A 22,733-nucleotide genomic window follows, 5' to 3' on the forward strand; every position below is an offset into this window, starting at 1 on the left:
TAAAATTCTGAATAGGCTAGCTCGGTAGATACAAGGGGGGAGTTTCTGTTGAAACAAACAACTCTTTCTACTTCAGGAAGGCTCCTCCCAATGGGCGGGTCTTACCACAGAACAGTATTAATATCGGAGTTCTCGACCTAAATTCTGTTATTGACAATGACTCTTGGATGAGAGTCGAAACGTCTATTTTTTCAAACTGAGTTCAGATGACTACAACTGAAGCTTTTTCTACTAACTTTACAAATAAATACACGAAATCAAAGGAATTTAAAAAAAGGTTTCTGATATATACATGTTTATATGAGCTGTGGTCATATCTATCACGTTTATTTTAATAACGTTAGTAAAACCGTTATTTATACGTCGATTTCTTGTTAATTAGTGTGTTTATTTGTGTTCGATTTATTTAAATTATGGCAAATATTTACGGAGTTTTCAAACTTCTGACCCGTCCCTGAAGTAGTGCGGAGGCTACGGTCCAAACTCGATTCAGAGCCTGGGTTTGTTTTCCTTTTTTTGGAATTGATTTGAGCTTTTTTGTCATGGATTCACGGGCTCCACAAAAACCGTGGGAGCGACGGATCCCCGGGACGATGACCGCGCCCGTAAACTACAGGTACAGACTTATTTTAATGCTCGAAGTGACCTCATTTTTAGCATTTTGTCCTACATGTTGCGGCTATGCTAACGCTAATGCTAATGCTAACGCTAACCTTGCACACGCTGTTTAAAACGGCCCAAATCTTTACCTATAAACAAATAACGTTTACGTTAAATACATTATTATTTGCTGTTAGATATGTTTTGAACCCATTGCTGGTTTCATAATTATTTGAATGCTTGCACAAGTTGGCAATAATTAACTTTAGCCAACTTTGGCCTGGTTTTTTTAGTTTTTTTCCAATTCAAAAATCATAAAATATCAACATAATTCAGGTTTTTCTATTGTTTTGTTCGTTTTTATTAGTTCTACTTTGACTTTAAGCCTTGTGTAAACAGTAAAGTGACTAAACACTTCCAGGGAAATGCATAAAATCTCCTAGGGCTGCTACTAACGATTAGTCGATAAGTGAGCTGTCAATCGATTCATTTAACCGCAGAATGTTTTAAATCAAATTGAATTACGGAGACTGGAGGCTTCTAGGTAGAGAATATTTATGTATTTATTGTATTAATGATGAAAATATAACATTGACCGACATTTTGACTTAATAAATGATACGGTTATTTTAATATTCGACCAGTCACGATTATTCTCATCGTTATTCAAATCGTCGCAGGTGAAAAGTGACATAGAGCAGCTTTAATAGTGTTCACGCTCGATCTCGATATGAAGATCATTTTAAAACTGTCCAGAAAAGGTCACGTTTTGTCCTTTTTTTCTGTATCAATTCTAGTTTTTTTATACCAGCTTCGGTATCAATTAGTATCTGATTTCCGATACTTTTGACAAAGCTACACCTTAAGTAAACTTGTTTTTTCCCCCGTTCTTTGTTTGATCACGAGCCCAAGAGATTGGGCGATAGGTTTATTGCTTTTCCATGGCCGATACTGATTAAGAATCCAGAAAAATAGATTCTTTTAGGTCAGATTTGGATCATTTTCCCCCAATTCATGTCATTTCATTTGAACTACAAACTGGCACATGTTTAATCACAATCCCAGAAGACGGCTGTGTCATCATCACGTTCTGTTCCCGTTGTTCCCATTCTTTATATTTATACAGCCAGAAGGTCGGTCCAAACATAACATCTTCCTGTGCTGGTGGAGAATTAAGGCTGAGATGGTAAAAAGTGTTAATGTTGTTTAGAACGCAGAGGATTTTAACTGCATTTGACTCGGATGAAGCTGAACCCGGTGCTGCACGTTTATGAACAAACGTGTTTTCATCAAATACATTGAATTTACATTTTTTACGTGTCATTTTTCAGGCATTCGCGGCTCAGTTTCAGCTTTTTGCCCCACTTGAATACTTTGAATAGTTCTATAACATGACATATTTGTCTTCTTCTCAGATCTACAGACTTCGCAGCGTCTCCGCCCTCGTCCTCCACGCCCGGACCACCCAGACCGCCCGGACCGCCCGTCCTCGCACGCGTTGCTCCCCCTCTGCCGCCGCGACCCGTTCAGCAGACCTACCGCCCGCCGTACTCCTCCTTCAACTCCTCCTACGGCGCCCCCTATGCCTCCAGCTCCCTCTATGCGCCCGGCTACTCGCCCTACGGCTCGGGCTACGGCTCGGGCTACGGCTCGGGCTACGGCGTCGGCAGATACGGCGTCGGCGGATATGGACACGGGCGAATTCTTCCGCACTCTGACGAAGTCGGGCCGAGCCGCTTTGTCCAGCAGGCGGAGGAGAGCAGCCGGGGGGCGTTCCAGTCCATTGAGAGCATCGTCCATGCTTTCGCCTCTGTCAGCATGATGCTGGACGCCACGTTCTCGGCCGTCTACAACAGCTTCCGGGCCGTTCTGGACGTGGCGAACCACTTCACCCGGCTGCGCGCGCACCTCACGCGGGTTCTGTCGGCGTTCGCGCTGGTGAGGACTCTGAGGTACCTGTATCGACGGCTACAGCGCATTTTGGGAAGGAGAACGGACTCCGAGGTCGACGATCTCTGGGTGGAAAGTGCGAGCGACACGCTGGTGACCTCTAGAGGCTCCGCGGAGGAGCAGTCGGTCAAGTCTTGGCCCATTTTCTTGTTTTTCGCGGTGGTTCTGGGAGGGCCGTACCTCATCTGGAAACTGCTGAGCTCTGCAGCCGACACCGCGCCGACAGGTACGGTTCTGTCGGTTACTGCGAAGGATCCGAGCCGGCTGTCGCGGGTCGTGATAGTTCTGTTCCTTTTTTTTGTTTAGAAACGGACTGGGCGAGTGGCGACGACGACCACGTGGTGGCGAGGGCGGAGTTCGACTTCGCCGCGTCGTCGTCGGAGGAAATCTCTGTGAGAGCGGGAGACATGCTCAACCTTGCGCCCAAAGGTAGAGGTCAAACGCATCGCTTCGTTGTCGTGTAATCAAATGTCTCGAGCTCTGCACTGATGTAACTGAAGGATCTTTCCCTCCATTTGCAGAGCTCCAGCCCCGGGTGCGCGGCTGGTTGTTGGCGAGTTCGGGCGGTCAGACTACGGGGCTCGTTCCCGCCAACTACGTCACGGTCCTGGGCAAGCGCAGAGGACGCAGACGGGCCGAGATGGAGGCTCAGCAGCAGGTGAACGCTCCGCAGCAGATGAACTCTTCGACCCCGCCCGTCCCCTCCGCTGCCCCCTTCACAAGCCTAAATCCAGGTCCGACCCCGATCCAAGTCCAACCAACACTGCAGCTGCTGGACGAGGTCTACGGAGCGGCGCCTGACTCCAGCCTCACTGTAATAAACGAAAAGGACGAGTTATGACGAGGATGAATCTGTGAACACACAAAATCAGGCCTAACATTATGACAACGTTTATGCCATTAATATAAGTGTGTCGGATTCTACAAATGTGACCTTTGACCTCAGACCTTTACACAGTGCACCTTTTAAAATGAGACAATACAGACGAGGCGTTATACACACAATGTCAACGGTTGAATAAAGATAAGATAAGATATTCCTTTATTGTCCCACATGGGTGATGTGATACAAATATTTAAAATGTGAATCATAAATGTTTGATCTGAGACGTTTCTGTCGTTAGTCTTATTTTCATTTGCTTTGAAAGAATTACTCTTAAATTCCATCCTTTACAGCAATTTTGTTGATTTATTCTATTTTATGCAATAGTTTTGGTTGAATTTCGATTGCTAAAACATAAACGGTTAAGAAAATTTGTAAATAGTAACAATATATTTTGAGAATAAAAAGTATTTAAGATGTTATCCTTGGTCTCCTTCTGTCATTTTTCTTTTCTTGAATATAAATACCATAAGAAGAACATAGTTTGGTTTATGTTATTTTCAGGTAAAGTCTGATCTTTCCTCGTGTCAAGTGTTTTCTGGACCGTCTGAAAACGACATTAAAATGAAACATTTATTTGTAGTTCGACCTATACTTAAAATTATCATTGCTATACACTTTTATATTATGTTTATTGTGCCTGAAGTGTGATCTTTTTTGTTGAGGCGGAAGTTTGAGCAGATGACGCATTATGATGCTTGGCAACGGGACTCTGCGGCACAAACACGACGAAATATCAATTTGATTTGTTTCACTTACTATGTTTATTTGATCCTTATAACATAAACGTTGACATTCTATAAGTAATATATTATTTATTAAACTGTATTTCCCGTGGTTTATTTTTTGTTGCCCTCGACATTTTCCCCAAAAATGTGTAAATTCCACACTCGCTATGGAATACTCAAACGTCAATCTTTTCTGTGCATTTCTTTGCGTAACAACACTTATTAAACACAAATATATTTTACTCATCTGTTTGCCTTTCCCTTTGACACTCAGATTCTCAAATGTAAAATGTTGTTTCCATCTTAAACTGTGATATGAATGACATCCCTGCGCTTTCCGCGTTGCCCTCGAACGCGGCAGCGCCCGTCCCGCAAAGTTAGCTGCAGCTGTTAGCATTAGCATTAGCATCAGCACCAGCCGCATCGCCTTCATCTATCACGCCGCAAAATGACCCCAAACTCCGCGGGACGCTAGAGGAACAGCACCCCAGGCTCACGGGAAGTACGTCCGCGAATATCACGCACTTTTTCACACGTTTTCAAATAATTTCCCCCTAAAGCAGCAGGTGTAGCGGGGCACTGCAGCTGGGCATGGCGCAGGATCTGCCCGGGATGGGGGCTCCATGACTCGGCCTGCCTCTGCGTCAGCGCCCGCGGATTGTTGCGGGACATTTGTGTTTGTGACTTGTGCGGGGTGTTTGTCTGGACTGTCGGAGTGTTTGTTGGGACTGTCTGGGTGGTCGCGTCTGTGCGTGACCTCCAGCCGACCACCTGTCATTAAACATTTACCAATGAATAAGAAAATAATACATTTAGCACGTAATGAACTAAACTTAAATTTCAAAAGGTGTAATCATTGCCAAACTTAAAATAATAATTGTGAAAATAGGCACTAATAAAATAAGCACTATTATTATTTATTGTGAAATATTTCTTATTCTATTTAATTTTATTCTATTACGTTCTATTTTTTGTTTTATTCTATTCTAGTTTATTCTATTCTTTTCTATTCCAGGTGACATCATGTGGTCTTTTTTTCGGGTAAAATGTTGCTCTACATATTTTTAGTTTAAATATCTGGAGAATTGATTGGACATTATTAATAACGGCAGCAATAACTAATCATCACTAGCTTGTTTTATCATTATTTCTGACTGGACAAACTGTGTATGATAAAGACATTTCCGATTTTCATTAATAATACAATTTACTAGTGAATATTCTCGCTCTAGAAGCCTTCAGTTGCCATGGTTACACCTTTATTTGGTTTGTAATGTTTATAAAGTACAACTGATAATAGTTTGACTGGTCGACTTCCCAAATAATTGTTGCATTGTTATATTTCTGGGATAAAATGTTCTGATCTGTAGATTTTTAGGTTTTGAGAATATCTGGATAATCAACAGTTTTAACGACTTATGGACTTTAATTTTGAATTTATTTACTGGGGATGGGGTGAATTATCGAAATATCAATATATTGTGATACTCATTTTGGTGATTAATTTTTGGTGTAATTTCCCGGATACATGAATGCGGTTTTGTTTGCGTTGCAGAAATGAGCCGCTTCAGCGCCGACAACAACAACTTCCCGTACGACAACAACGTTCTGGTGTTGGACATGGTTCTGGGGTCTCTGTGGGGAGTTCCTCAGCCCGTCAACTGGGACAACGTTTCCAAACTGGTGCCCGGGTTCACACCAAAGGAGGTAACTACGCTTGAATCGCACACGTGTCTCTAGAAGATCAAACACGGTCTCTAGAAGGTCAAACGTGGTCTCTAGAAGGTCAAACGTGGTCTTTAGAAGGTCAAATGTGGTCTCCAGAAGGTCAAACACAGTCTCCAGAAGGTCAAACAAACCCTCTCAAATGTGTCTTAAAAGATACATTTTTTGTTGAACACATTTTCTTATCGTTCTGAAACTAATTTTGCAGTTAAAATTTTATTCCTAAAATTTAGACCTTGTTCTGGTTCGTTTCGATCTTTTTGTGTCACTTTTTACTCCAGTTTAGTTTGAGATTTTGTTGCATTTTTCTTCACTTTTTGGTTTTGTTTGATTGAATTTCCATCATTTGTTTTTGCTGTAAAAACTTTGACACAACTAGATCAGCAGTTATTTGTTTTAGATCATTTGTATTGCACATTGTATTTTTTTTTTACGTGTTTAACCAAATAAAGATTGAAATGTGGCGACTGAAACTAAATTAAGACTTTTTTTTAATTAAATCCAACAACTAACAAATATCTTTATGTAAATGACGCAAACTGCAATAAAAAAAACTACAACCGCACTGCAGAAAAACTTTATGTCAAGCTAGTTATTTATGTATAAAGACAGAGCATTTTTGTGAATCCTTTTATTCTGCCTTCATAAATACAGAACATTTCAGGAAACTTACTCCAGACCTTCTCATTTCCCTCAGTGCGCTTCGAGGTTCGAGGAGCTGAAGACGTTCCCACATCTGGACAATGAGCGCGACGTCGCGGCCGAGGGCACGGCTCCGCCCACCGACGCCGTGACAACATCGGGCGGAGCCGAGGACCAGAGCAGGAACACAGGTGAATCTTTGGTGAAATGAACGTGACTTTCGACATTGTTTAAAGGCGACTGCGTGTCTTTTCTGCTCGTCTCCATGGAGATGCTTTTGCTCTGCCCGTCTCCATGGAGATGCTTTTACTCTGCTCGTGCTTTTACTCTGCTTGTCTCCATGGATATGCTTTTACTGTGCTCGTCTCCATGGAGATGCTTTCGTTCTGGCTCGAATGATTCGCAGTATGGCATTATCTGTCTGCATATTTTTGTATTTAAAAGTATCGGCTTAGATACAGAGCGTTTATACACGTTTAATAACAAATTAATCAGCAAAAATAAAGTTATTAATTAATCATTTAATTATCCTCGTAAATGATAATTAAATGATTAGCTTCTTTGTCAATGATTAATAAACCTTTATAAATGCTTTCTCTCTTTTTCTTAAGCGATACCAAAGTATATTTTATTACAATACTTTTATTACTTCACTCTTATTACTTTACTCCTGCATGTTTTAAGAAGACATATAAATCAAAGTTCATGCAGAATTTACTCAAAGTAACAACTTTTTACTCTTTAAACATTAATTCTCCAAAATAAAATTTCTCTTATGTGATATTAGATGAGTTTTGGCCCAGTGTTTGCTGGGTAATTTCCTACTGTGATGTCATCAAATACAAACAGGAAGTGAAATTATAAACCTAAAAATGTGCTAATAATGTGATCATATTTTTAATAATTTTTAGCAAAATTCAAAATGCATTGATCTTGACTTCAGTGAGTTGTCCAACCTGTAGGGGGCGCTTTAAGAGGCAGAATAACAGCAAATGTCTCCTTAATACACTAATAAAACCTAATAAACCTAATAAAATAAAAGCCTGGCACACTGTTATATATCGTCAGAGATATCGGTATCGGCCATATCGCTCGTGCCTCTTCGATACTCTGAAATAATCCCACAGACAGAACAAAATGTGACCTTTCCTGAACATTTTTTGTAACTATTTTGAATTCTATCGAACCTGGAACGAGACCACAGTGTGTCAAAGTTTGTATCGGGAGTTTAATGCCTTTAATGCCGGACTGCGAAACATTCAGCGGCGTCTCCATAGAGAACACCCTCCTGCAACAACCGACAAAGCAACAAACTGAACATTTCGCTTGATTTAGACTCCATTTTGTCTCGGTTGAGTTTTTATTTCGCCGTGAGTGTGTTCGTTTTCGATGGAAATTAACTTAAAACTTGGTGTAATTCTGTCCCGTGCCACACGACAGCGGGACGTAAAGCGTCGCTTTCCGGCCGAGTCTGCGCCGCCGAGAAGAAGGAGAAACGGGTCACGATCGAGGAGGACGGGAAGCCACAGAGGCCAAAAGAGTGAGTGCCTTTGTTTTCTACACAGAGAGAAACGCAGAAAACCACCGTCTGTCCAGTTTTAGAGGGAAATTGTACAAAATTTGAATATCAAGTTTATCCCTTTACAGTAAAAAAATACTAGAGAAAGAGTTCATTTCAAATAAAAAAGGTTTAAAGACACTGTTGGATCGACCTGAGACTTAAAAAATATATCAAGACGTTAATTTCTGTCAATATTGATTACCACAATATTAAATTGGAGTGTTATACGATTATTGTAGGACAAAACATCACAATATCACAATTATTAACCATTATTAGCACAAAACAAATGTCTAATACATTCGTTTGTGACCATCTTAATGAAATTAAACGTTCTGAATGCAAAAGTTATTGTGATACTAACAGACACAATTACATAATTTTGCTTGGATTAGTTATATTTATACTGGTATAAATACACTAAAGTAAAAATTGGAAAATCATAAAAATCTGTCATACTAAACTTAAAGTGCCGTTGACAAGTTTTTACGATTTTCTAATTTTGACTTTATTTGGTGTATTTATACCTGTTGTACATATAAATGATACTTTTACACCAATTGAGCAGGTATTTGTGGAAAAAACATTGAAAAATCTGTATAAAATGACAGGAAGTGACATCACACCAGGGGCAGGAAGTGACATCACACCAGGGACATTCATTCCAGTCAAAGTTTATGAACAATTTACACAATAAAACAACTTTTTTGTTAAATTGTGACATTTTTATGAGTTTTCCCGATGCCTGTCCAGCCGTAGTGTGTGACGTAAAGCTTTTGTTGCTAGTCCAGCCGTAGTGTGTGACGTAAAGCTTTTGTTGCTAGTCCAGCCGTAGTGTGTGACGTAAAGCTTTCGTTGCTAGTCCAGCCGTAGTGTGTGACGTAAAGCTTTCGTTGCTAGTCCAGCCGTAGTGTGTGACGTAAAGCTTTCGTTGCTAGTCCAGCCGTAGTGTGTGACGTAAAGCTTTCGTTGCTAGTCCAGCCGTAGTGTGTGACGTAAAGCTTTCGTTGCTAGTCCAGCCGTAGTGTGTGACGTAAAGCTTTCGTTGCTAGTCCAGCCGTAGTGTGTGACGTAAAGCTTTCGTTGCCAGTCCAGCCGTAGTGTGTGACGTAAATAGGGATGCGTACCGCTACGACGGACCGGATCTGGACTTGTAAAAACGTTTCGGTTCAGGTCCAAAAAAAACGAAACCCCGGTGATTCGGTTCTGGATTCATATAAAATGTAGCACTCAAATACTATATCCTTTTTGTTCTAGAATCTAGACCATCTTAAACCTTCCATTGATCGCGAAATTTGCGCTGGAAAAGACGTAAACACTGCCATGCGCCGCTGTCAATAGCGCACACGGACCCTAATTAGCGACGCACGCATCTTCCGGGCAGAAGTGAAGCCGGCGAAATAAGTTTAAAGATACGAGAGACAGCGCGGAACCATGTATCCACATGTGAACATTGAACAACAAGTGAAGCCGGTAAGATCGCTGGCTTTATTTGAACTGTTGTTGTTTATGGATTGCGTGCGTCGTCGCGTGTTAAAGGGGCTGGGTCAGCGTGGTCTTGTCTGGGTTGTGCTTTGGTCTGGGTGTAAATATGAATGAAATAACTTAAGTGTTATGTTGTGGTGTGATGTATTTGGCATTAAGTAAATACTAAGTCAAAGTAATGTTGCAAAAGTTGATAGTTCACTTTATAGTGATTCAAGTTGACTTTTATGCTAGTTTTTGTAACTGTTATTTTACACTGTGACTTAATTATTTACACTGGTGTATTGTCTGTTTGAAGGTTTTTACCTGACTTTTGATGCCAATGAATCTGTAACATTAAAGAGTGGAAATGTGTCTAAAGGCAAAACATAGTATCAGATGAAACAGCTGCTTTGACCCTTGACCCAGACTGACCCTGTCAACAAAACTCAACATGCTCTTGTTGTTGAGTTGAGTCTTGAGTTGTTCCTCAAGTAAAACACATGAATGTGTGTTAACTCTTAAGCTATAGTTTAGCTGCTAGTTAGTAGCTTGTGATTTGTAAGTTGTAACTTCTGTTAAAAACTGTGAATAAAGCAGACAAGTTGAGTTTATTTCAATCTACAGTTAAGCCATGTGTTTGATAGTCGTCCTTGTTCAAGTGTCTTCAACTTAATTTAGCCAAGTAGCTTGTGTTATGCTGTTACAACATTATGCAAATATGGCATGGTTTAGGTCCGGACTCATTAGGTCCGGACCTGAACCTAAACCTCTGGATTCGAATCCGGACTTGAACCTGAACGTGGGTTTAGGTATGCATCCCTAGACGTAAAGCTTTAGTTGCCAGTCCAGCCGTAGTGTGTGACGTAAAGCTTTCGATGCCAGTCCAGCCGTAGTGTGTGACGTAAAGCTTTCGATGCCAGTCCAGCCGTAGTGTGTGACGTAAAGCTTTAGTTGCCAGTCCAGCCGTAGTGTGTGACGTAAAGCTTTCGATGCCAGTCCAGCCGTAGTGTGTGACGTAAAGCTTTAGTTGCCAGTCCAGCCGTAGTGTGTGACGTAAAGCTTTCGTTGCCAGTCCAGCCGTAGTGTGTGACGTAAAGCTCTCTCGTTGCCAGTCCGAACATGGTGATCCACGTGTGCGACGAGACCAAGAGCCTGAAGCAGGACTTCACGTGCCCGCGGGAGCTACTGGTGAAGGAGATGCGGTACTTCTCAGAGTACCTGTCGGTGGACGCGCAGCGCTGGGACGAGGTGGACATCTCCGTGCACTGCGACATCCAGATCTTCGACTGGCTCATGAACTACGTGCGGCGGAACTCGGGCGGCGAAGGGGCCAAAGACAAGCCACGCCTGGGTACGAAAGCACGACCGTTTGTGTTTTTACGTGACCTTCTTCTGTGAAAGGAAGTCACTGCAGTTTGTCAACAGGGATGTCATGATTTACAATGAGAAAAGACATCACGATTGAACGATTATTCGTGATTATTATTGAGACTGTGACCAAAGAAACTGTGAAATCTTTCATTTTCTTTCATTCCTCTATTTTGAACTTCCTGAAAGACTAAATAAATGTGACAAAAACAGCCAGATCAATAAGGTTATTTAAATTTAAGTTTATTTTTTGGACAATATGTTACAATTATGTTTAGCTTCTAGAATTGTCACAATCGTTACTTACAATAATATTGTTACGATTATTGATTAAATTAATAAACTTAACATCCATATTGTCACTTACCTGATATTTAACACTGCCAAATATTGGACATTTTTGCGGCAATGTCTGTTGAGTGCTGCAGTTGGGACATCCTTTCTGACACAATAACTTCAATTATAGTAAAACAAATATGTCCAAGCCTTGATAAAACCTTTGTAATGTTTAAATTCTTAAAAACAGTACATTTCTTATTGCGATAAATTCGGCTTGTTGATTATTGCGTCAGCCAATATCAATACTTAATAATGTCTAATAAATCTAAAATGACTGAACATGTGTAATAAAAATTATACTGTATTTAGTTTAGAGTGTTCAGGTCCAGATTTTAATGCGTATGTCGTCTTCTTACTTTATGTTAGGCATAAATATGAGCTTCACATACTTCTTCTGTGTGTGGGGGTCACACTCCTGGTGTTTGTCTGTTGCAGAACCCAGTAACGTGATCTCCATCCTAATCTCGTCTGAGTTCCTGAAGATGGAGACTTTGGTGAGTCCCGTGGTTCATCTTTAAATCTTAAATATTTAAATCACAACTCAAGTGCGCGTCCTTCAGAAGTGCGCGTCCTTCAGAAGTGCGCGTCCTTCAGAAGTGCGCGTCCTTCAGAAGTGCGTGTCTAAGTTTGCGTCCTTGTGTGCGGCAGGTGGAGGAGTGCATCCAGTACTGTCACAAACACATGAGCGCCATCGTGGCGACGCCCTGCAACATGAACTGCATCAACAGTAACTTGGCCTCGCGCGTGTCCGATCAGTTCAGCCACAACGAGGCCGACGACATCCGTGACAAGAAGGACAAGTTCAAGAGGTCAGGAAAGCTCCGATGTGATCACACGTGATGTGATCGCACGTGATGTGATTGCACGTGATGTGATCGCACGTGATGTGATCGCACGTGATGTGATCGCACGTGATGTGATCGCACGTGATGTGATTGCACGTGATGTGATTGCACGTGATGTGATCGCACGTGATGTGATCGCACGTGATGTGATCGCACGTGACGTGATGTGATCGCACGTGACGTGATGTGATCGCACGTGACGTGAACGCACGTGAAGTGATCGCACGTGAAGTGATCGCACGTGATGTGATTGCACGTGATGTGATTGCACGTGACGTGATGTGATCGCACGTGACGTGATGTGATCGCACGTGACGTGAACGCACGTGACGTGAACGCACGTGACGTGAACGCACGTGAAGTGATCGCACGTGATGTGATTGCACGTGATGTGATTGCACGTGATGTGATTGCACGTGATGTGATCGCACGTGATGTGATTGCACGTGATGTGATCGCACGTGATGTGATTGCACGTGATGTGATTGCACGTGATGTGATCGCACGTGATGTGATTGCACGTGATGTGATCGCACGTGATGTGATCGCACGTGATGTGATCGCACGTGATGTGATCGCACGTGACGTGATGTGATCGCACGTGACGTGATGTGATCGCACGTGACATGATGTGATCGCACGTGACGTGATCGCACGTGAAGTGATCGCACGTGAAGTGATCGCACGTGAAGTGATCGCACGTGACGTGATCGCACGTGACGTGATCGCACGTGAAGTGATCGCACGTGAAGTGATCGCACGTGACGTGATCGCACGTGACGTGATCGCACGTGACGTGATGTGATCGCACGTGACGTGATCGCACGTGACGTGATGTGATCGCACGTGATGTGATCGCACGTGATGTGATCGCACGTGATGCGATCGCACGTGATGCGATCGCACGTGATGTGATCGCACGTGACGTGATGTGATCGCACGTGACGTGATCGCACGTGATGTGATCGCACGTGACGTGACGTGATCGCACGTGACGTGATCGCACGTGACGTGATCGCACGTGACGTGATCGCACGTGATGTGATCGCACGTGACGTGATGTGATCGCACGTGATGTGATCGCACGTGATGTGATCGCACGTGACGTGATGTGATCGCACGTGACATGATGTGATCGCGTGACATGATGTGATCGCACGTGACGTGACGTGATCGCACGTGACGTGATCGCACGTGATGTGATCGCACGTGACGTGACGTGATCGCACGTGACGTGATCGCACGTGACGTGATCGCACGTGACGTGATCGCACGTGATGTGATCGCACGTGACGTGATGTGATCGCACGTGATGTGATCGCACGTGATGTGATCGCACGTGACGTGATGTGATCGCACGTGACATGATGTGATCGCGTGACATGATGTGATCGCACGTGACGTGACGTGATCGCACGTGAAGTGATCGCACGTGAAGTGATCGCACGTGAAGTGATCGCACGTGAAGTGATCGCACGTGACGTGATCGCACGTGAAGTGATCGCACGTGAAGTGATCGCACGTGAAGTGATCGCACGTGACGTGATCGCACGTGACGTGATCGCACGTGACGTGATCGCACGTGACGTGATGTGATCGCACGTGACGTGATCGCACGTGACGTGATGTGATCGCACGTGATGTGATCGCACGTGATGTGATCGCACGTGATGCGATCGCACGTGATGTGATCGCACGTGACGTGATGTGATCGCACGTGACGTGATCGCACGTGATGTGATCGCACGTGACGTGACGTGATCGCACGTGACGTGATCGCACGTGACGTGATCGCACGTGATGTGATCGCACGTGACGTGATGTGATCGCACGTGACGTGATCGCACGTGATGTGATCGCACGTGACGTGATGTGATCGCACGTGACGTGATCGCACATGATATGATCGCACGTGACGTAATGTGATCGCGTGTGATGTGATCGCACGTGATGTGATCGCACGTGAACTAAACGTGTTGCTTTGTCGTGATTGCAGTAAGCTGTTCCAAAAGAAGATCGAGCGTCTGTTTGATCCACTTTGTAAAAACAGAGACTCACCTGGAAACGCCTCCAGGCTGTACAGGTGAGGGACCCACACTTTAGACACTCTGTACAGGTGAGGGACCCACACTTTAGACACTCTGTACAGGTGAGGGACCCACACTTTAGACACTCTGTACAGGTGAGGGACCCACACTTTAGACACTCTGTACAGGTGAGGGACCCACACTTTAGACACGCTGTACAGGTGAGGGACCCACACTTTAGACACTCTGTACAGGTGAGGGACCCACACTTTAGACACTCTGTACAGGTGAGGGACCCACACTTTAGACACGCTGTACAGGTGAGGGACCCACACTTTAGACACTCTGTACAGGTGAGGGACCCACACTTTAGACACTCTGTACAGGTGAGGGACCCACACTTTAGACACTCTGTACAGGTGAGGGACCCACACTTTAGACACGCTGTACAGGTGAGGGACCCACACTTTAGACACTCTGTACAGGTGAGGGACCCACACTTTAGACACTCTGTACAGGTGAGGGACCCACACTTTAGACACGCTGTACAGGTGAGGGACCCACACTTTAGACACTCTGTACAGGTGAGGGACCCACACTTTAGACACTCTGTACAGGTGAGGGACCCACACTTTAGACACTCTGTACAGGTGAGGGACCCACACTTTAGACACTCTGTACAGGTGAGGGACCCACACTTTAGACACTCTGTACAGGTGAGGGACCCACACTTTAGACACTCTGTACAGGTGAGGGACCCACACTTTAGACACTCTGTACAGGTGAGGGACCCACACTTTAGACACTCTGTACAGGTGAGGGACCCACACTTTAGACACTCTGTACAGGTGAGGGACCCACACTTTAGACACTCTGTCCAGGTGAGGGACCGCATTTCATACATGTTAGAGCGCCCCCAGTGGCTTCCAGCCGACATCTTTTATTTTATTTAAAGTGTTTTTAGTTAAAATGTTTGGCCACGTCAAAATATACATCTAGAAATGAACTGTAATTGGATATTTACCTTTATATCCCCCTGTTCCTAAAACCAGAAAAATCAATCACTAAAATAACATTTAAATACACTCAAATAAATTAAAATACATTGAATAATTACAAACAAAGATGGTGATTAAGAAAATAATGAAATACATAAATTAAGGATCAAAAAAATATATAGATAAATAAAATAGGTGAATACATCTATAAATTCATTTATAAATCCATAAAATAAAAATAAATCAATGAGATGAAAATGATGATGATGATGATGATGATGATGATGATGATCATGATCATCATCATCATGATGATGATGCGGCAGTAATTTTTAAAAATTAGGTTAAGGTTAATTTTCCTACTACTAATTAGTATGCACGGGGTGTGCATGAGTGGAGGAGCGCGTTAGTGAGTGTTTGGACTACGGCCTTATGGAACTAATAGACCTCTCGCCAACTTGTGATGCTTGGGCCTAATAATGATTATAATAATAGAAATAAGAATAAATATAGCCGCAAGCGGCAATGATCGGCCCTCGCCACGCCGCCGCCACACCGCCGCCACGCCGCAAGAGGAGGGGGCGCTAACGCGCCCCAATTGTCCTTTTATTACGCCTACTGCTGAATCTGTGACGCTGTCACATCTTCTCCCCTTTGTTTTACCATCAAAAAGCTATTTTATTTTGAATTCTTGGCAAAATGTGCGGCTTTGCCGCACAGACACCGTGACTCTTTGAATGAAAATGTGGATAACTTTTGATGGTCCTGAAGATGAGTCTCACTAAATTTCAGGTTAATAGGGCTGACGCCCTGAGGGGGAGGAGTTTGTGAAAGTCTAAAGTGTAAACATGTTCTGGCGATTTCCCCATTGGAATAACATGAAAGGTTTGGGTCATCGTTACGGCAACGCCATAACAATTATGACATGGGTCTCATTGACTTTTTTGATGGGGATGCTAAAATTGAGTTGTGTGTCAAATTTCAGATAATTTCGCAAAACTAAACATTTAACCTCCATATAAAATCTATAGGGGGCGCTGTCGCGCCAAATTAATTAATTTCACTTCAAGTAGGTTTAGGGCAAAGAGTTTAACAACTGATTCTAATTTGATGCAATTCGGACTTTATCTGCGCAAACGGCAGAAATTTTAAATATGGGAGATTTCTGAAATTTTAGTTACAGTTTGCGGCTTCGCCGCACAGAGACCGTGAGAGGTATCAATGTAATTTGGATAACTTTTGATGTCCCACTCCTCAGTAGCATTTTCACCAAATTTCAGCTTTTTAGGGCCAACGCCCTGGGAGGAGTTCGTAAAAGTACGACGTTTGGAAAAACTCCGAAGTCATGTTTAGCCATTTTTGAAGCAATATGGCCGACATTTGGTTGGGGGGACGGCGTTGCCGTAATAATATTTTTTACTTCTCTTGTCACCATCTACCTCTGCGCCAAATTTCATGATTCTACGATCAGATTTTTTTTGGGTCATTTCCCATCTCTCAATGCATTTTTGGTACATTTGGTGGCGCTGACGCGCCAATTTTTTTTATTTTAGAAAAGGGAAATAGCCAGAATGTAGAGAGGCACGATTTTTAGAGGTGTGCAAATTTTTGTGACTTTTCGTCAATGTTCACTGGGTGAAAAATAGGGGGGTTGGTCCCGAGAAGAAGAAAGAAAGAAAGAAAGAAAGAAAGAATAATATTCCGATGCGAAAACAATGTTTCCCATTTTTCAAATATCATAAACTATACATTTTCGGAAAGCGCTCGCGCTTTCCTACCTCATGGTGTGGGTCCCTGGTCACTGACGGGTACTTTCGATAATTTTGAGTGGGCTCCGCCCACTTTGTGTTTTTGGCCCTCTATACAGTAATAATGTTCAATTTTTGCATTACATGCTTATATGCACGGAACATGCAAGAGATGGGGAACGTATTCGTGAGCTACTTAGCGCAAATGAGTGCTTTATATGGGGATGACGACCGCTTCGCGGTCGTCATCCCAATGTAAAGTGCTCGTTTAGTGCGAACTTTTGCACGGGCTTCGCCCGTTTACAACGGTAATGTTCCATTTTCCTACAACTAATTAGTATGCACGGGGCGTGCATGAGTGGAGGAGTGCGTTAGTGAGTGTTTGGAAGTGGGCGAGCGCTTCGCGCTCGATTTCGTGCGCACTACGTGCGCACTTTCGCAGCCGTGCTTCGCACGGCCTTACGAGATTAATAGGCCTCTCGCCAGCTTGTGGCGCTCGGGCCTAATAATAGCCGCAAGCGGCAATCATCGGCCCTCGCCACGCCGCAAGAGGAGGGGGCGCTAACGCGCCCCAATTGTCCTTTTATTACATCTACTGCTGAATCTGTGACGCTGTCAAATCTTCTCCCCTTTTTTTACCATCAAAAAGCAATTTTATTTTGACTTCTTTTCGTCAATATTCACTGGGTGAAAAATGGGGGGGGTTGGTCCCGAGAAGAAAGAAAGAAATAAGAAGAATATTCCGATGCGAAAACAATGTTTCCATTTTTTCAAATATCATAAACAATACATTTTTTTTAGCACTTCTGCACTTTTGCACGGGCTTCGCCCGTTTACAACGGTAATGTTCCATTTTCCTTCTACTAATTAGTATGCACGGGGCGTGCATGAGTGAAGGAGTGCGTTAGTGAGTGTTTGGAAGTGGCCTATTAGTTCCGGCCTTACGGAACTAATAGGCCACTCGCCAGCTTGTGATGCTTGGGCCTAATAATGATTATATAGAAATAAGAATAATTAGATCAGTCAGTTAGCTGAGGATGTGCATATTTTTCCACATTCCTTATTCTAAATTCACAGCCGTGTTGGACTGTGTAAGTCAGATAAACTCCTGAGATTGAAAGTGCCTGGTCCACTGAGACCCCCCCCCCCGAGACCCCCCCGGGGTCTCTGTGATCTCGGTGGTCTCGGTGGTCTCTGGTCTCTGCAGTGTTGACTTGTGTCTTTCTCAGGTGTGGCCTTTGCCTGAAGCTGCTCACCAGAGAGACTGAGAGGAAGATTTCCTGTGTCCTCGGGAAGATCAACGTGGACCAACGAGGAGACATCATCTACACCCACATCAGGTTAACTCTAAATCATGACATCATCTACACCCACATCAGGTTAACTCTAAATCATGACATCATCTACACCCACATCAGGTTAACTCTAAATCATGACATCATCTACACCCACATCAGGTTAACTCTAAATCATGACATCATCTACACCCACATCAGGTTAAGTCTAAATCATGACATCATCTACACCCACATCAGGTTAAGTCTAAATCATGACATCATCTACACCCACATCAGGTTAACTCTAAATCATGACATCATCTACACCCACATCAGGTTAACTCTAAATCATGACATCATCTACACCCACATCAGGTTAAGTCTAAATCATGACATCATCTACACCCACATCAGGTTAAGTCTAAATCATGACATCATCTACACCCACATCAGGTTAAGTCTAAATCATGACATCATCTACACCCACATCAGGTTAAGTCTAAATCATGACATCATCTACACCCACATCAGGTTAAGTCTAAATCATGACATCATCTACACCCACATCAGGTTAAGTCTAAATCATGACATCATCTACACCCACATCAGGTTAAGTCTAAATCATGACATCATCTACACCCACATCAGGTTAAGTCTAAATCATGACATCATCTACACCCACATCAGGTTAAGTCTAAATCATGACATCATCTACACCCACATCAGGTTAAGTCTAAATCATGACATCATCTACACCCACATGAGGTTAACTCTAAATCATGACATCATCTACACCCACATCAGGTTAAGTCTAAATCATGACATCATCTACACCCACATCAGGTTAACTCTAAATCATGACATCATCTACACCCACATCAGGTTAACTCTAAATCATGACATCATCTACACCCACATCAGGTTAACTCTAAATCATGACATCATCTACACCCACATGAGGTTAACTCTAAATCATGACATCATCTACACCCACATCAGGTTAAGTCTAAATCATGACATCATCTACACCCACATCAGGTTAACTCTAAATCATGACATCATCTACACCCACATCAGGTTAACTCTAAATCATGACATCATCTACACCCACATGAGGTTAACTCTAAATCATGACATCATCTACACCCACATCAGGTTAAGTCTAAATCATGACATCATCTACACCCACATGAGGTTAACTCTAAATCATGACATCATCTACACCCACATCAGGTTAAGTCTAAATCATGACATCATCTACACCCACATGAGGTTAACTCTAAATCATGACATCATCTACACCCACATGAGGTTAACTCTAAATCATGACATCATCTACACCCACATCAGGTTAACTCTAAATCATGACATCATCTACACCCACATCAGGTTAACTCTAAATCATGACATCATCTACACCCACATCAGGTTAACTCTAAATCATGACATCATCTACACCCACATCAGGTTAACTCTAAATCATGACATCATCTACACCCACATCAGGTTAACTCTAAATCATGACATCATCTACACCCACATCAGGTTAACTCTAAATCATGACATCATCTACACCCACATCAGGTTAACTCTAAATCATGACATCATCTACACCCACATGAGGTTAACTCTAAATCATGACATCATCTACACCCGATGTAATGTGAACAATGTAAGAAATAATAGTTTTTCTGTCCAAGCGGTCGACTTAAGTCAATAATTTATTAAGAATATTAAGAATATATAAGGAGAGTCAATCATGTATTTATGAAGTCTGTCTTGTGGCTTCAGCCGACACCTTTTCGCTTGATTTTGTTTTATGGAAAGAAATGTATGAAGTAATTTGTTTTACCCAACCGAAATAAACATCATATCAATGTTTGAGTCACGTGACCTACTGTATGTGTGGTCACGTGTCGCAGACGTCACATGCTTCTCGCTGCGAGTCAGGGAAAACAGAATCAAAGTAAACATGAAAAGGGTTGATACTCGAAGAAATCAGAAGTTCTGCTCTCGAGTTGAATTGCAATGAGTTGAAACGCAATTTTCACGGACACAATCATCAAATGGCAAAAGCTGCAAATTTAAGTCATAACTTCCTCCACAAACAACCAAATATCCTGTCTAATTCTGCATAAGATAACACTAGTTTAGACCTGTATAAAACACGCTCAGAAACACATGTGAGTCTTTCTTTTCATGAGTTTGTTCCAGTCTTTTTGTCGTTATAACGTGAGCTTTGAACAGAATCTTATCATTAAAACATGAACGTCACAGTAGAGGAATCGTTTGCTGTAACTCGTGTTTCAGACAGAAGAGCTGGGACGTCAACGAGTTCCTGTCAGACCAGTTTGAGGAGCTGAAGTCCTGGGTCCTGGTTTACTGGAGACTCTGGGGAACCATCAACCACTTGACCTGCTCGCGCTGCCAACAGGTGAGCGACTGGACCGGTCAAACCATTACGCGAGGATGAGGGTCTTTGTGTGCCCGGCGAGTCCATTTTAGAGCTACGCCTACGCCTACGTCATGTCCCGTGTTTTCTCAGGTGTTCATGTGCTCGGAGCTGACCCAGTGCCGGTATCACCCCGACAGCGTGCAGTATCCGGGCGCGGCGGAGAAAGGCGGGCACGGAGCTGGCGTTTACCCGTGCTGCAACCAGAGGGTCCTGAGGTTCGACCCCACCGGCATGCCCAAGGTACGCCCGCGGGAGAGACGGGGTGACGTGGGTCGAACGCATGCGGCCGAGTGTGTGCGCGGTCACGATGAACGGTAATGGCGTAATGGTAAACCGCCCTCCTCCGGTTTGTGGTTTATAAATGCTGCGCTCGCGTTTGGGGAGGAGTTTTCTCAAGAGTTTTCTGGTTGTCAAGTTGAAAAAGGATCGGGAGCAAGTTACAGTTTGTGACATCTACGACTCGAAACAAGTGACACAAACCAGGAACGTGCAAGTCCAAGCACCAGACACGCACTGGACACGCCCTCTGCACCGGACACGCCCTCTGCACCGGACACGCCCTCTTCACCGGACACGCCCTCTGCACCGGACACGCCCTCTGCACCGGACACGCACTGGACACGCCCTCTGCACCGGACACGCCCTCTGCACCGGACACGCCCTCTGCACCGGACACGCCCTCTGCACCGGACACGCCCTCTTCACCGGACACGCCCTCTGCACCGGACACGCCCTCTGCACCGGACACGCACTGGACACGCCCTCTGCACCGGACACGCCCTCTGCACCGGACATGCCCTCTGCACCGGACATGCCCTCTGCACCGGACATGCACCGGACACGCCCTCTGCACCGGACACGCCCTCTGCACCGGACATGCACTGGACACGCCCTCTGCACCGGACACGCCCTCTGCACCGGACACGCCCTCTGCACCGGACATGCACTGGACACGCCCTCTGCACCGGACACGCCCTCTGCACCGGACACGCCCTCTGCACCGGACACGCACTGGACACGCCCCTCTGCACCGGACACGCCTTCTGCACCGGACACGCCCTCTGCATCTGACACGCCCTCTGCATCTGACACGCCCGCTGCACGGACACTCCCTCTGCACCGGACACGCCCTCTGCACTGGACACGCCCTCTGCACTGGACACGCCCTCTGCACCGGACACGCCCTCTGCACCGGACACGCCCTCTGCACCGGACACGCACTGGACACGCCCTCTGCACCGGACACGCCCTCTGCACCGGACATGCCCTCTGCACCGGACATGCCCTCTGCACCGGACACGCCCTCTGCACCGGACATGCACTGGACACGCCCTCTGCACCGGACACGCCCTCTGCACCGGACACGCCCTCTGCACCGGACACGCACTGGACACGCCCTCTGCACTGGACACGCCCTCTGCACCGGACACGCCCTCTGCACCGGACACGCCCTCTGCACCGGACACGCACTGGACACGCCCTCTGCACCGGACACGCCCTCTGCACCGGACATGCCCTCTGCACCGGACATGCCCTCTGCACCGGACACGCCCTCTGCACCGGACATGCACTGGACACGCCCTCTGCACCGGACACGCCCTTTGCACCGGACACGCCCTCTGCACCGGACACGCACTGGACACGCCCTCTGCACTGGACACGCCCTCTGCACCGGACACGCCCTCTGCACCGGACACGCCCTCTGCACCGGACACGCACTGGACACGCCCTCTGCACCGGACACGCCCTCTGCACCGGACATGCCCTCTGCACCGGACATGCCCTCTGCACCGGACATGCCCTCTGCACCGGACACGCCCTCTGCACCGGACATGCACTGGACACGCCCTCTGCACCGGACACGCCCTCTGCACCGGACACGCACTGGACACGCCCTCTGCACCGGACACGCCCTCTGCACCGGACATGCCCTCTGCACCGGACATGCCCTCTGCACCGGACATGCCCTCTGCACCGGACACGCCCTCTGCACCGGACATGCACTGGACACGCCCTCTGCACCGGACACGCCCTCTGCACCGGACACGCCCTCTGCACCGGACACGCACTGGACACGCCCCTCTGCACCGGACACGCCTTCTGCACCGGACACGCCCTCT

General features: G+C 45.1%; 2 protein-coding genes across 2 annotated transcripts in view; both read left to right on the forward strand.

Moving 5' to 3' along the window:
- The first annotated feature begins 465 nt into the window (after positions 1–465).
- Positions 466–3,746, forward strand: pex13 (peroxisomal biogenesis factor 13). Its single transcript, XM_072437165.1, has 4 exons — positions 466–616; positions 2,016–2,776; positions 2,857–2,979; positions 3,072–3,746. Exons 1-4 carry the CDS (start codon positions 543–545, stop codon positions 3,389–3,391), a joined length of 1,278 nt encoding a protein of 425 aa, XP_072293266.1. The 5' UTR covers positions 466–542; the 3' UTR covers positions 3,392–3,746.
- An 835-nt stretch (positions 3,747–4,581) lies between these two features.
- Positions 4,582–22,733, forward strand: part of sanbr (SANT and BTB domain regulator of CSR) — a 28,069-nt gene continuing 9,917 nt past the window's right edge. The window contains exons 1-11 of the mRNA XM_072437159.1: positions 4,582–4,663; positions 5,717–5,868; positions 6,584–6,719; positions 7,969–8,068; positions 10,669–10,907; positions 11,699–11,757; positions 11,912–12,072; positions 14,105–14,191; positions 18,111–18,221; positions 20,469–20,592; positions 20,704–20,853. Of these exons, the coding sequence (XP_072293260.1) occupies positions 5,719–5,868; positions 6,584–6,719; positions 7,969–8,068; positions 10,669–10,907; positions 11,699–11,757; positions 11,912–12,072; positions 14,105–14,191; positions 18,111–18,221; positions 20,469–20,592; positions 20,704–20,853 (1,317 nt within the window). The 5' untranslated portion in view covers positions 4,582–4,663; positions 5,717–5,718. The remainder of the gene's footprint in view (positions 4,664–5,716; positions 5,869–6,583; positions 6,720–7,968; positions 8,069–10,668; positions 10,908–11,698; positions 11,758–11,911; positions 12,073–14,104; positions 14,192–18,110; positions 18,222–20,468; positions 20,593–20,703; positions 20,854–22,733) is intronic.

This window comes from Eucyclogobius newberryi, unplaced genomic scaffold (genome assembly GCF_026437365.1).
Source record: "Eucyclogobius newberryi isolate DKJ021-1_F unplaced genomic scaffold, fEucNew1.0.hap1 SCAF_8, whole genome shotgun sequence".
NCBI lineage: Eukaryota > Metazoa > Chordata > Actinopteri > Gobiiformes > Gobiidae > Eucyclogobius > Eucyclogobius newberryi.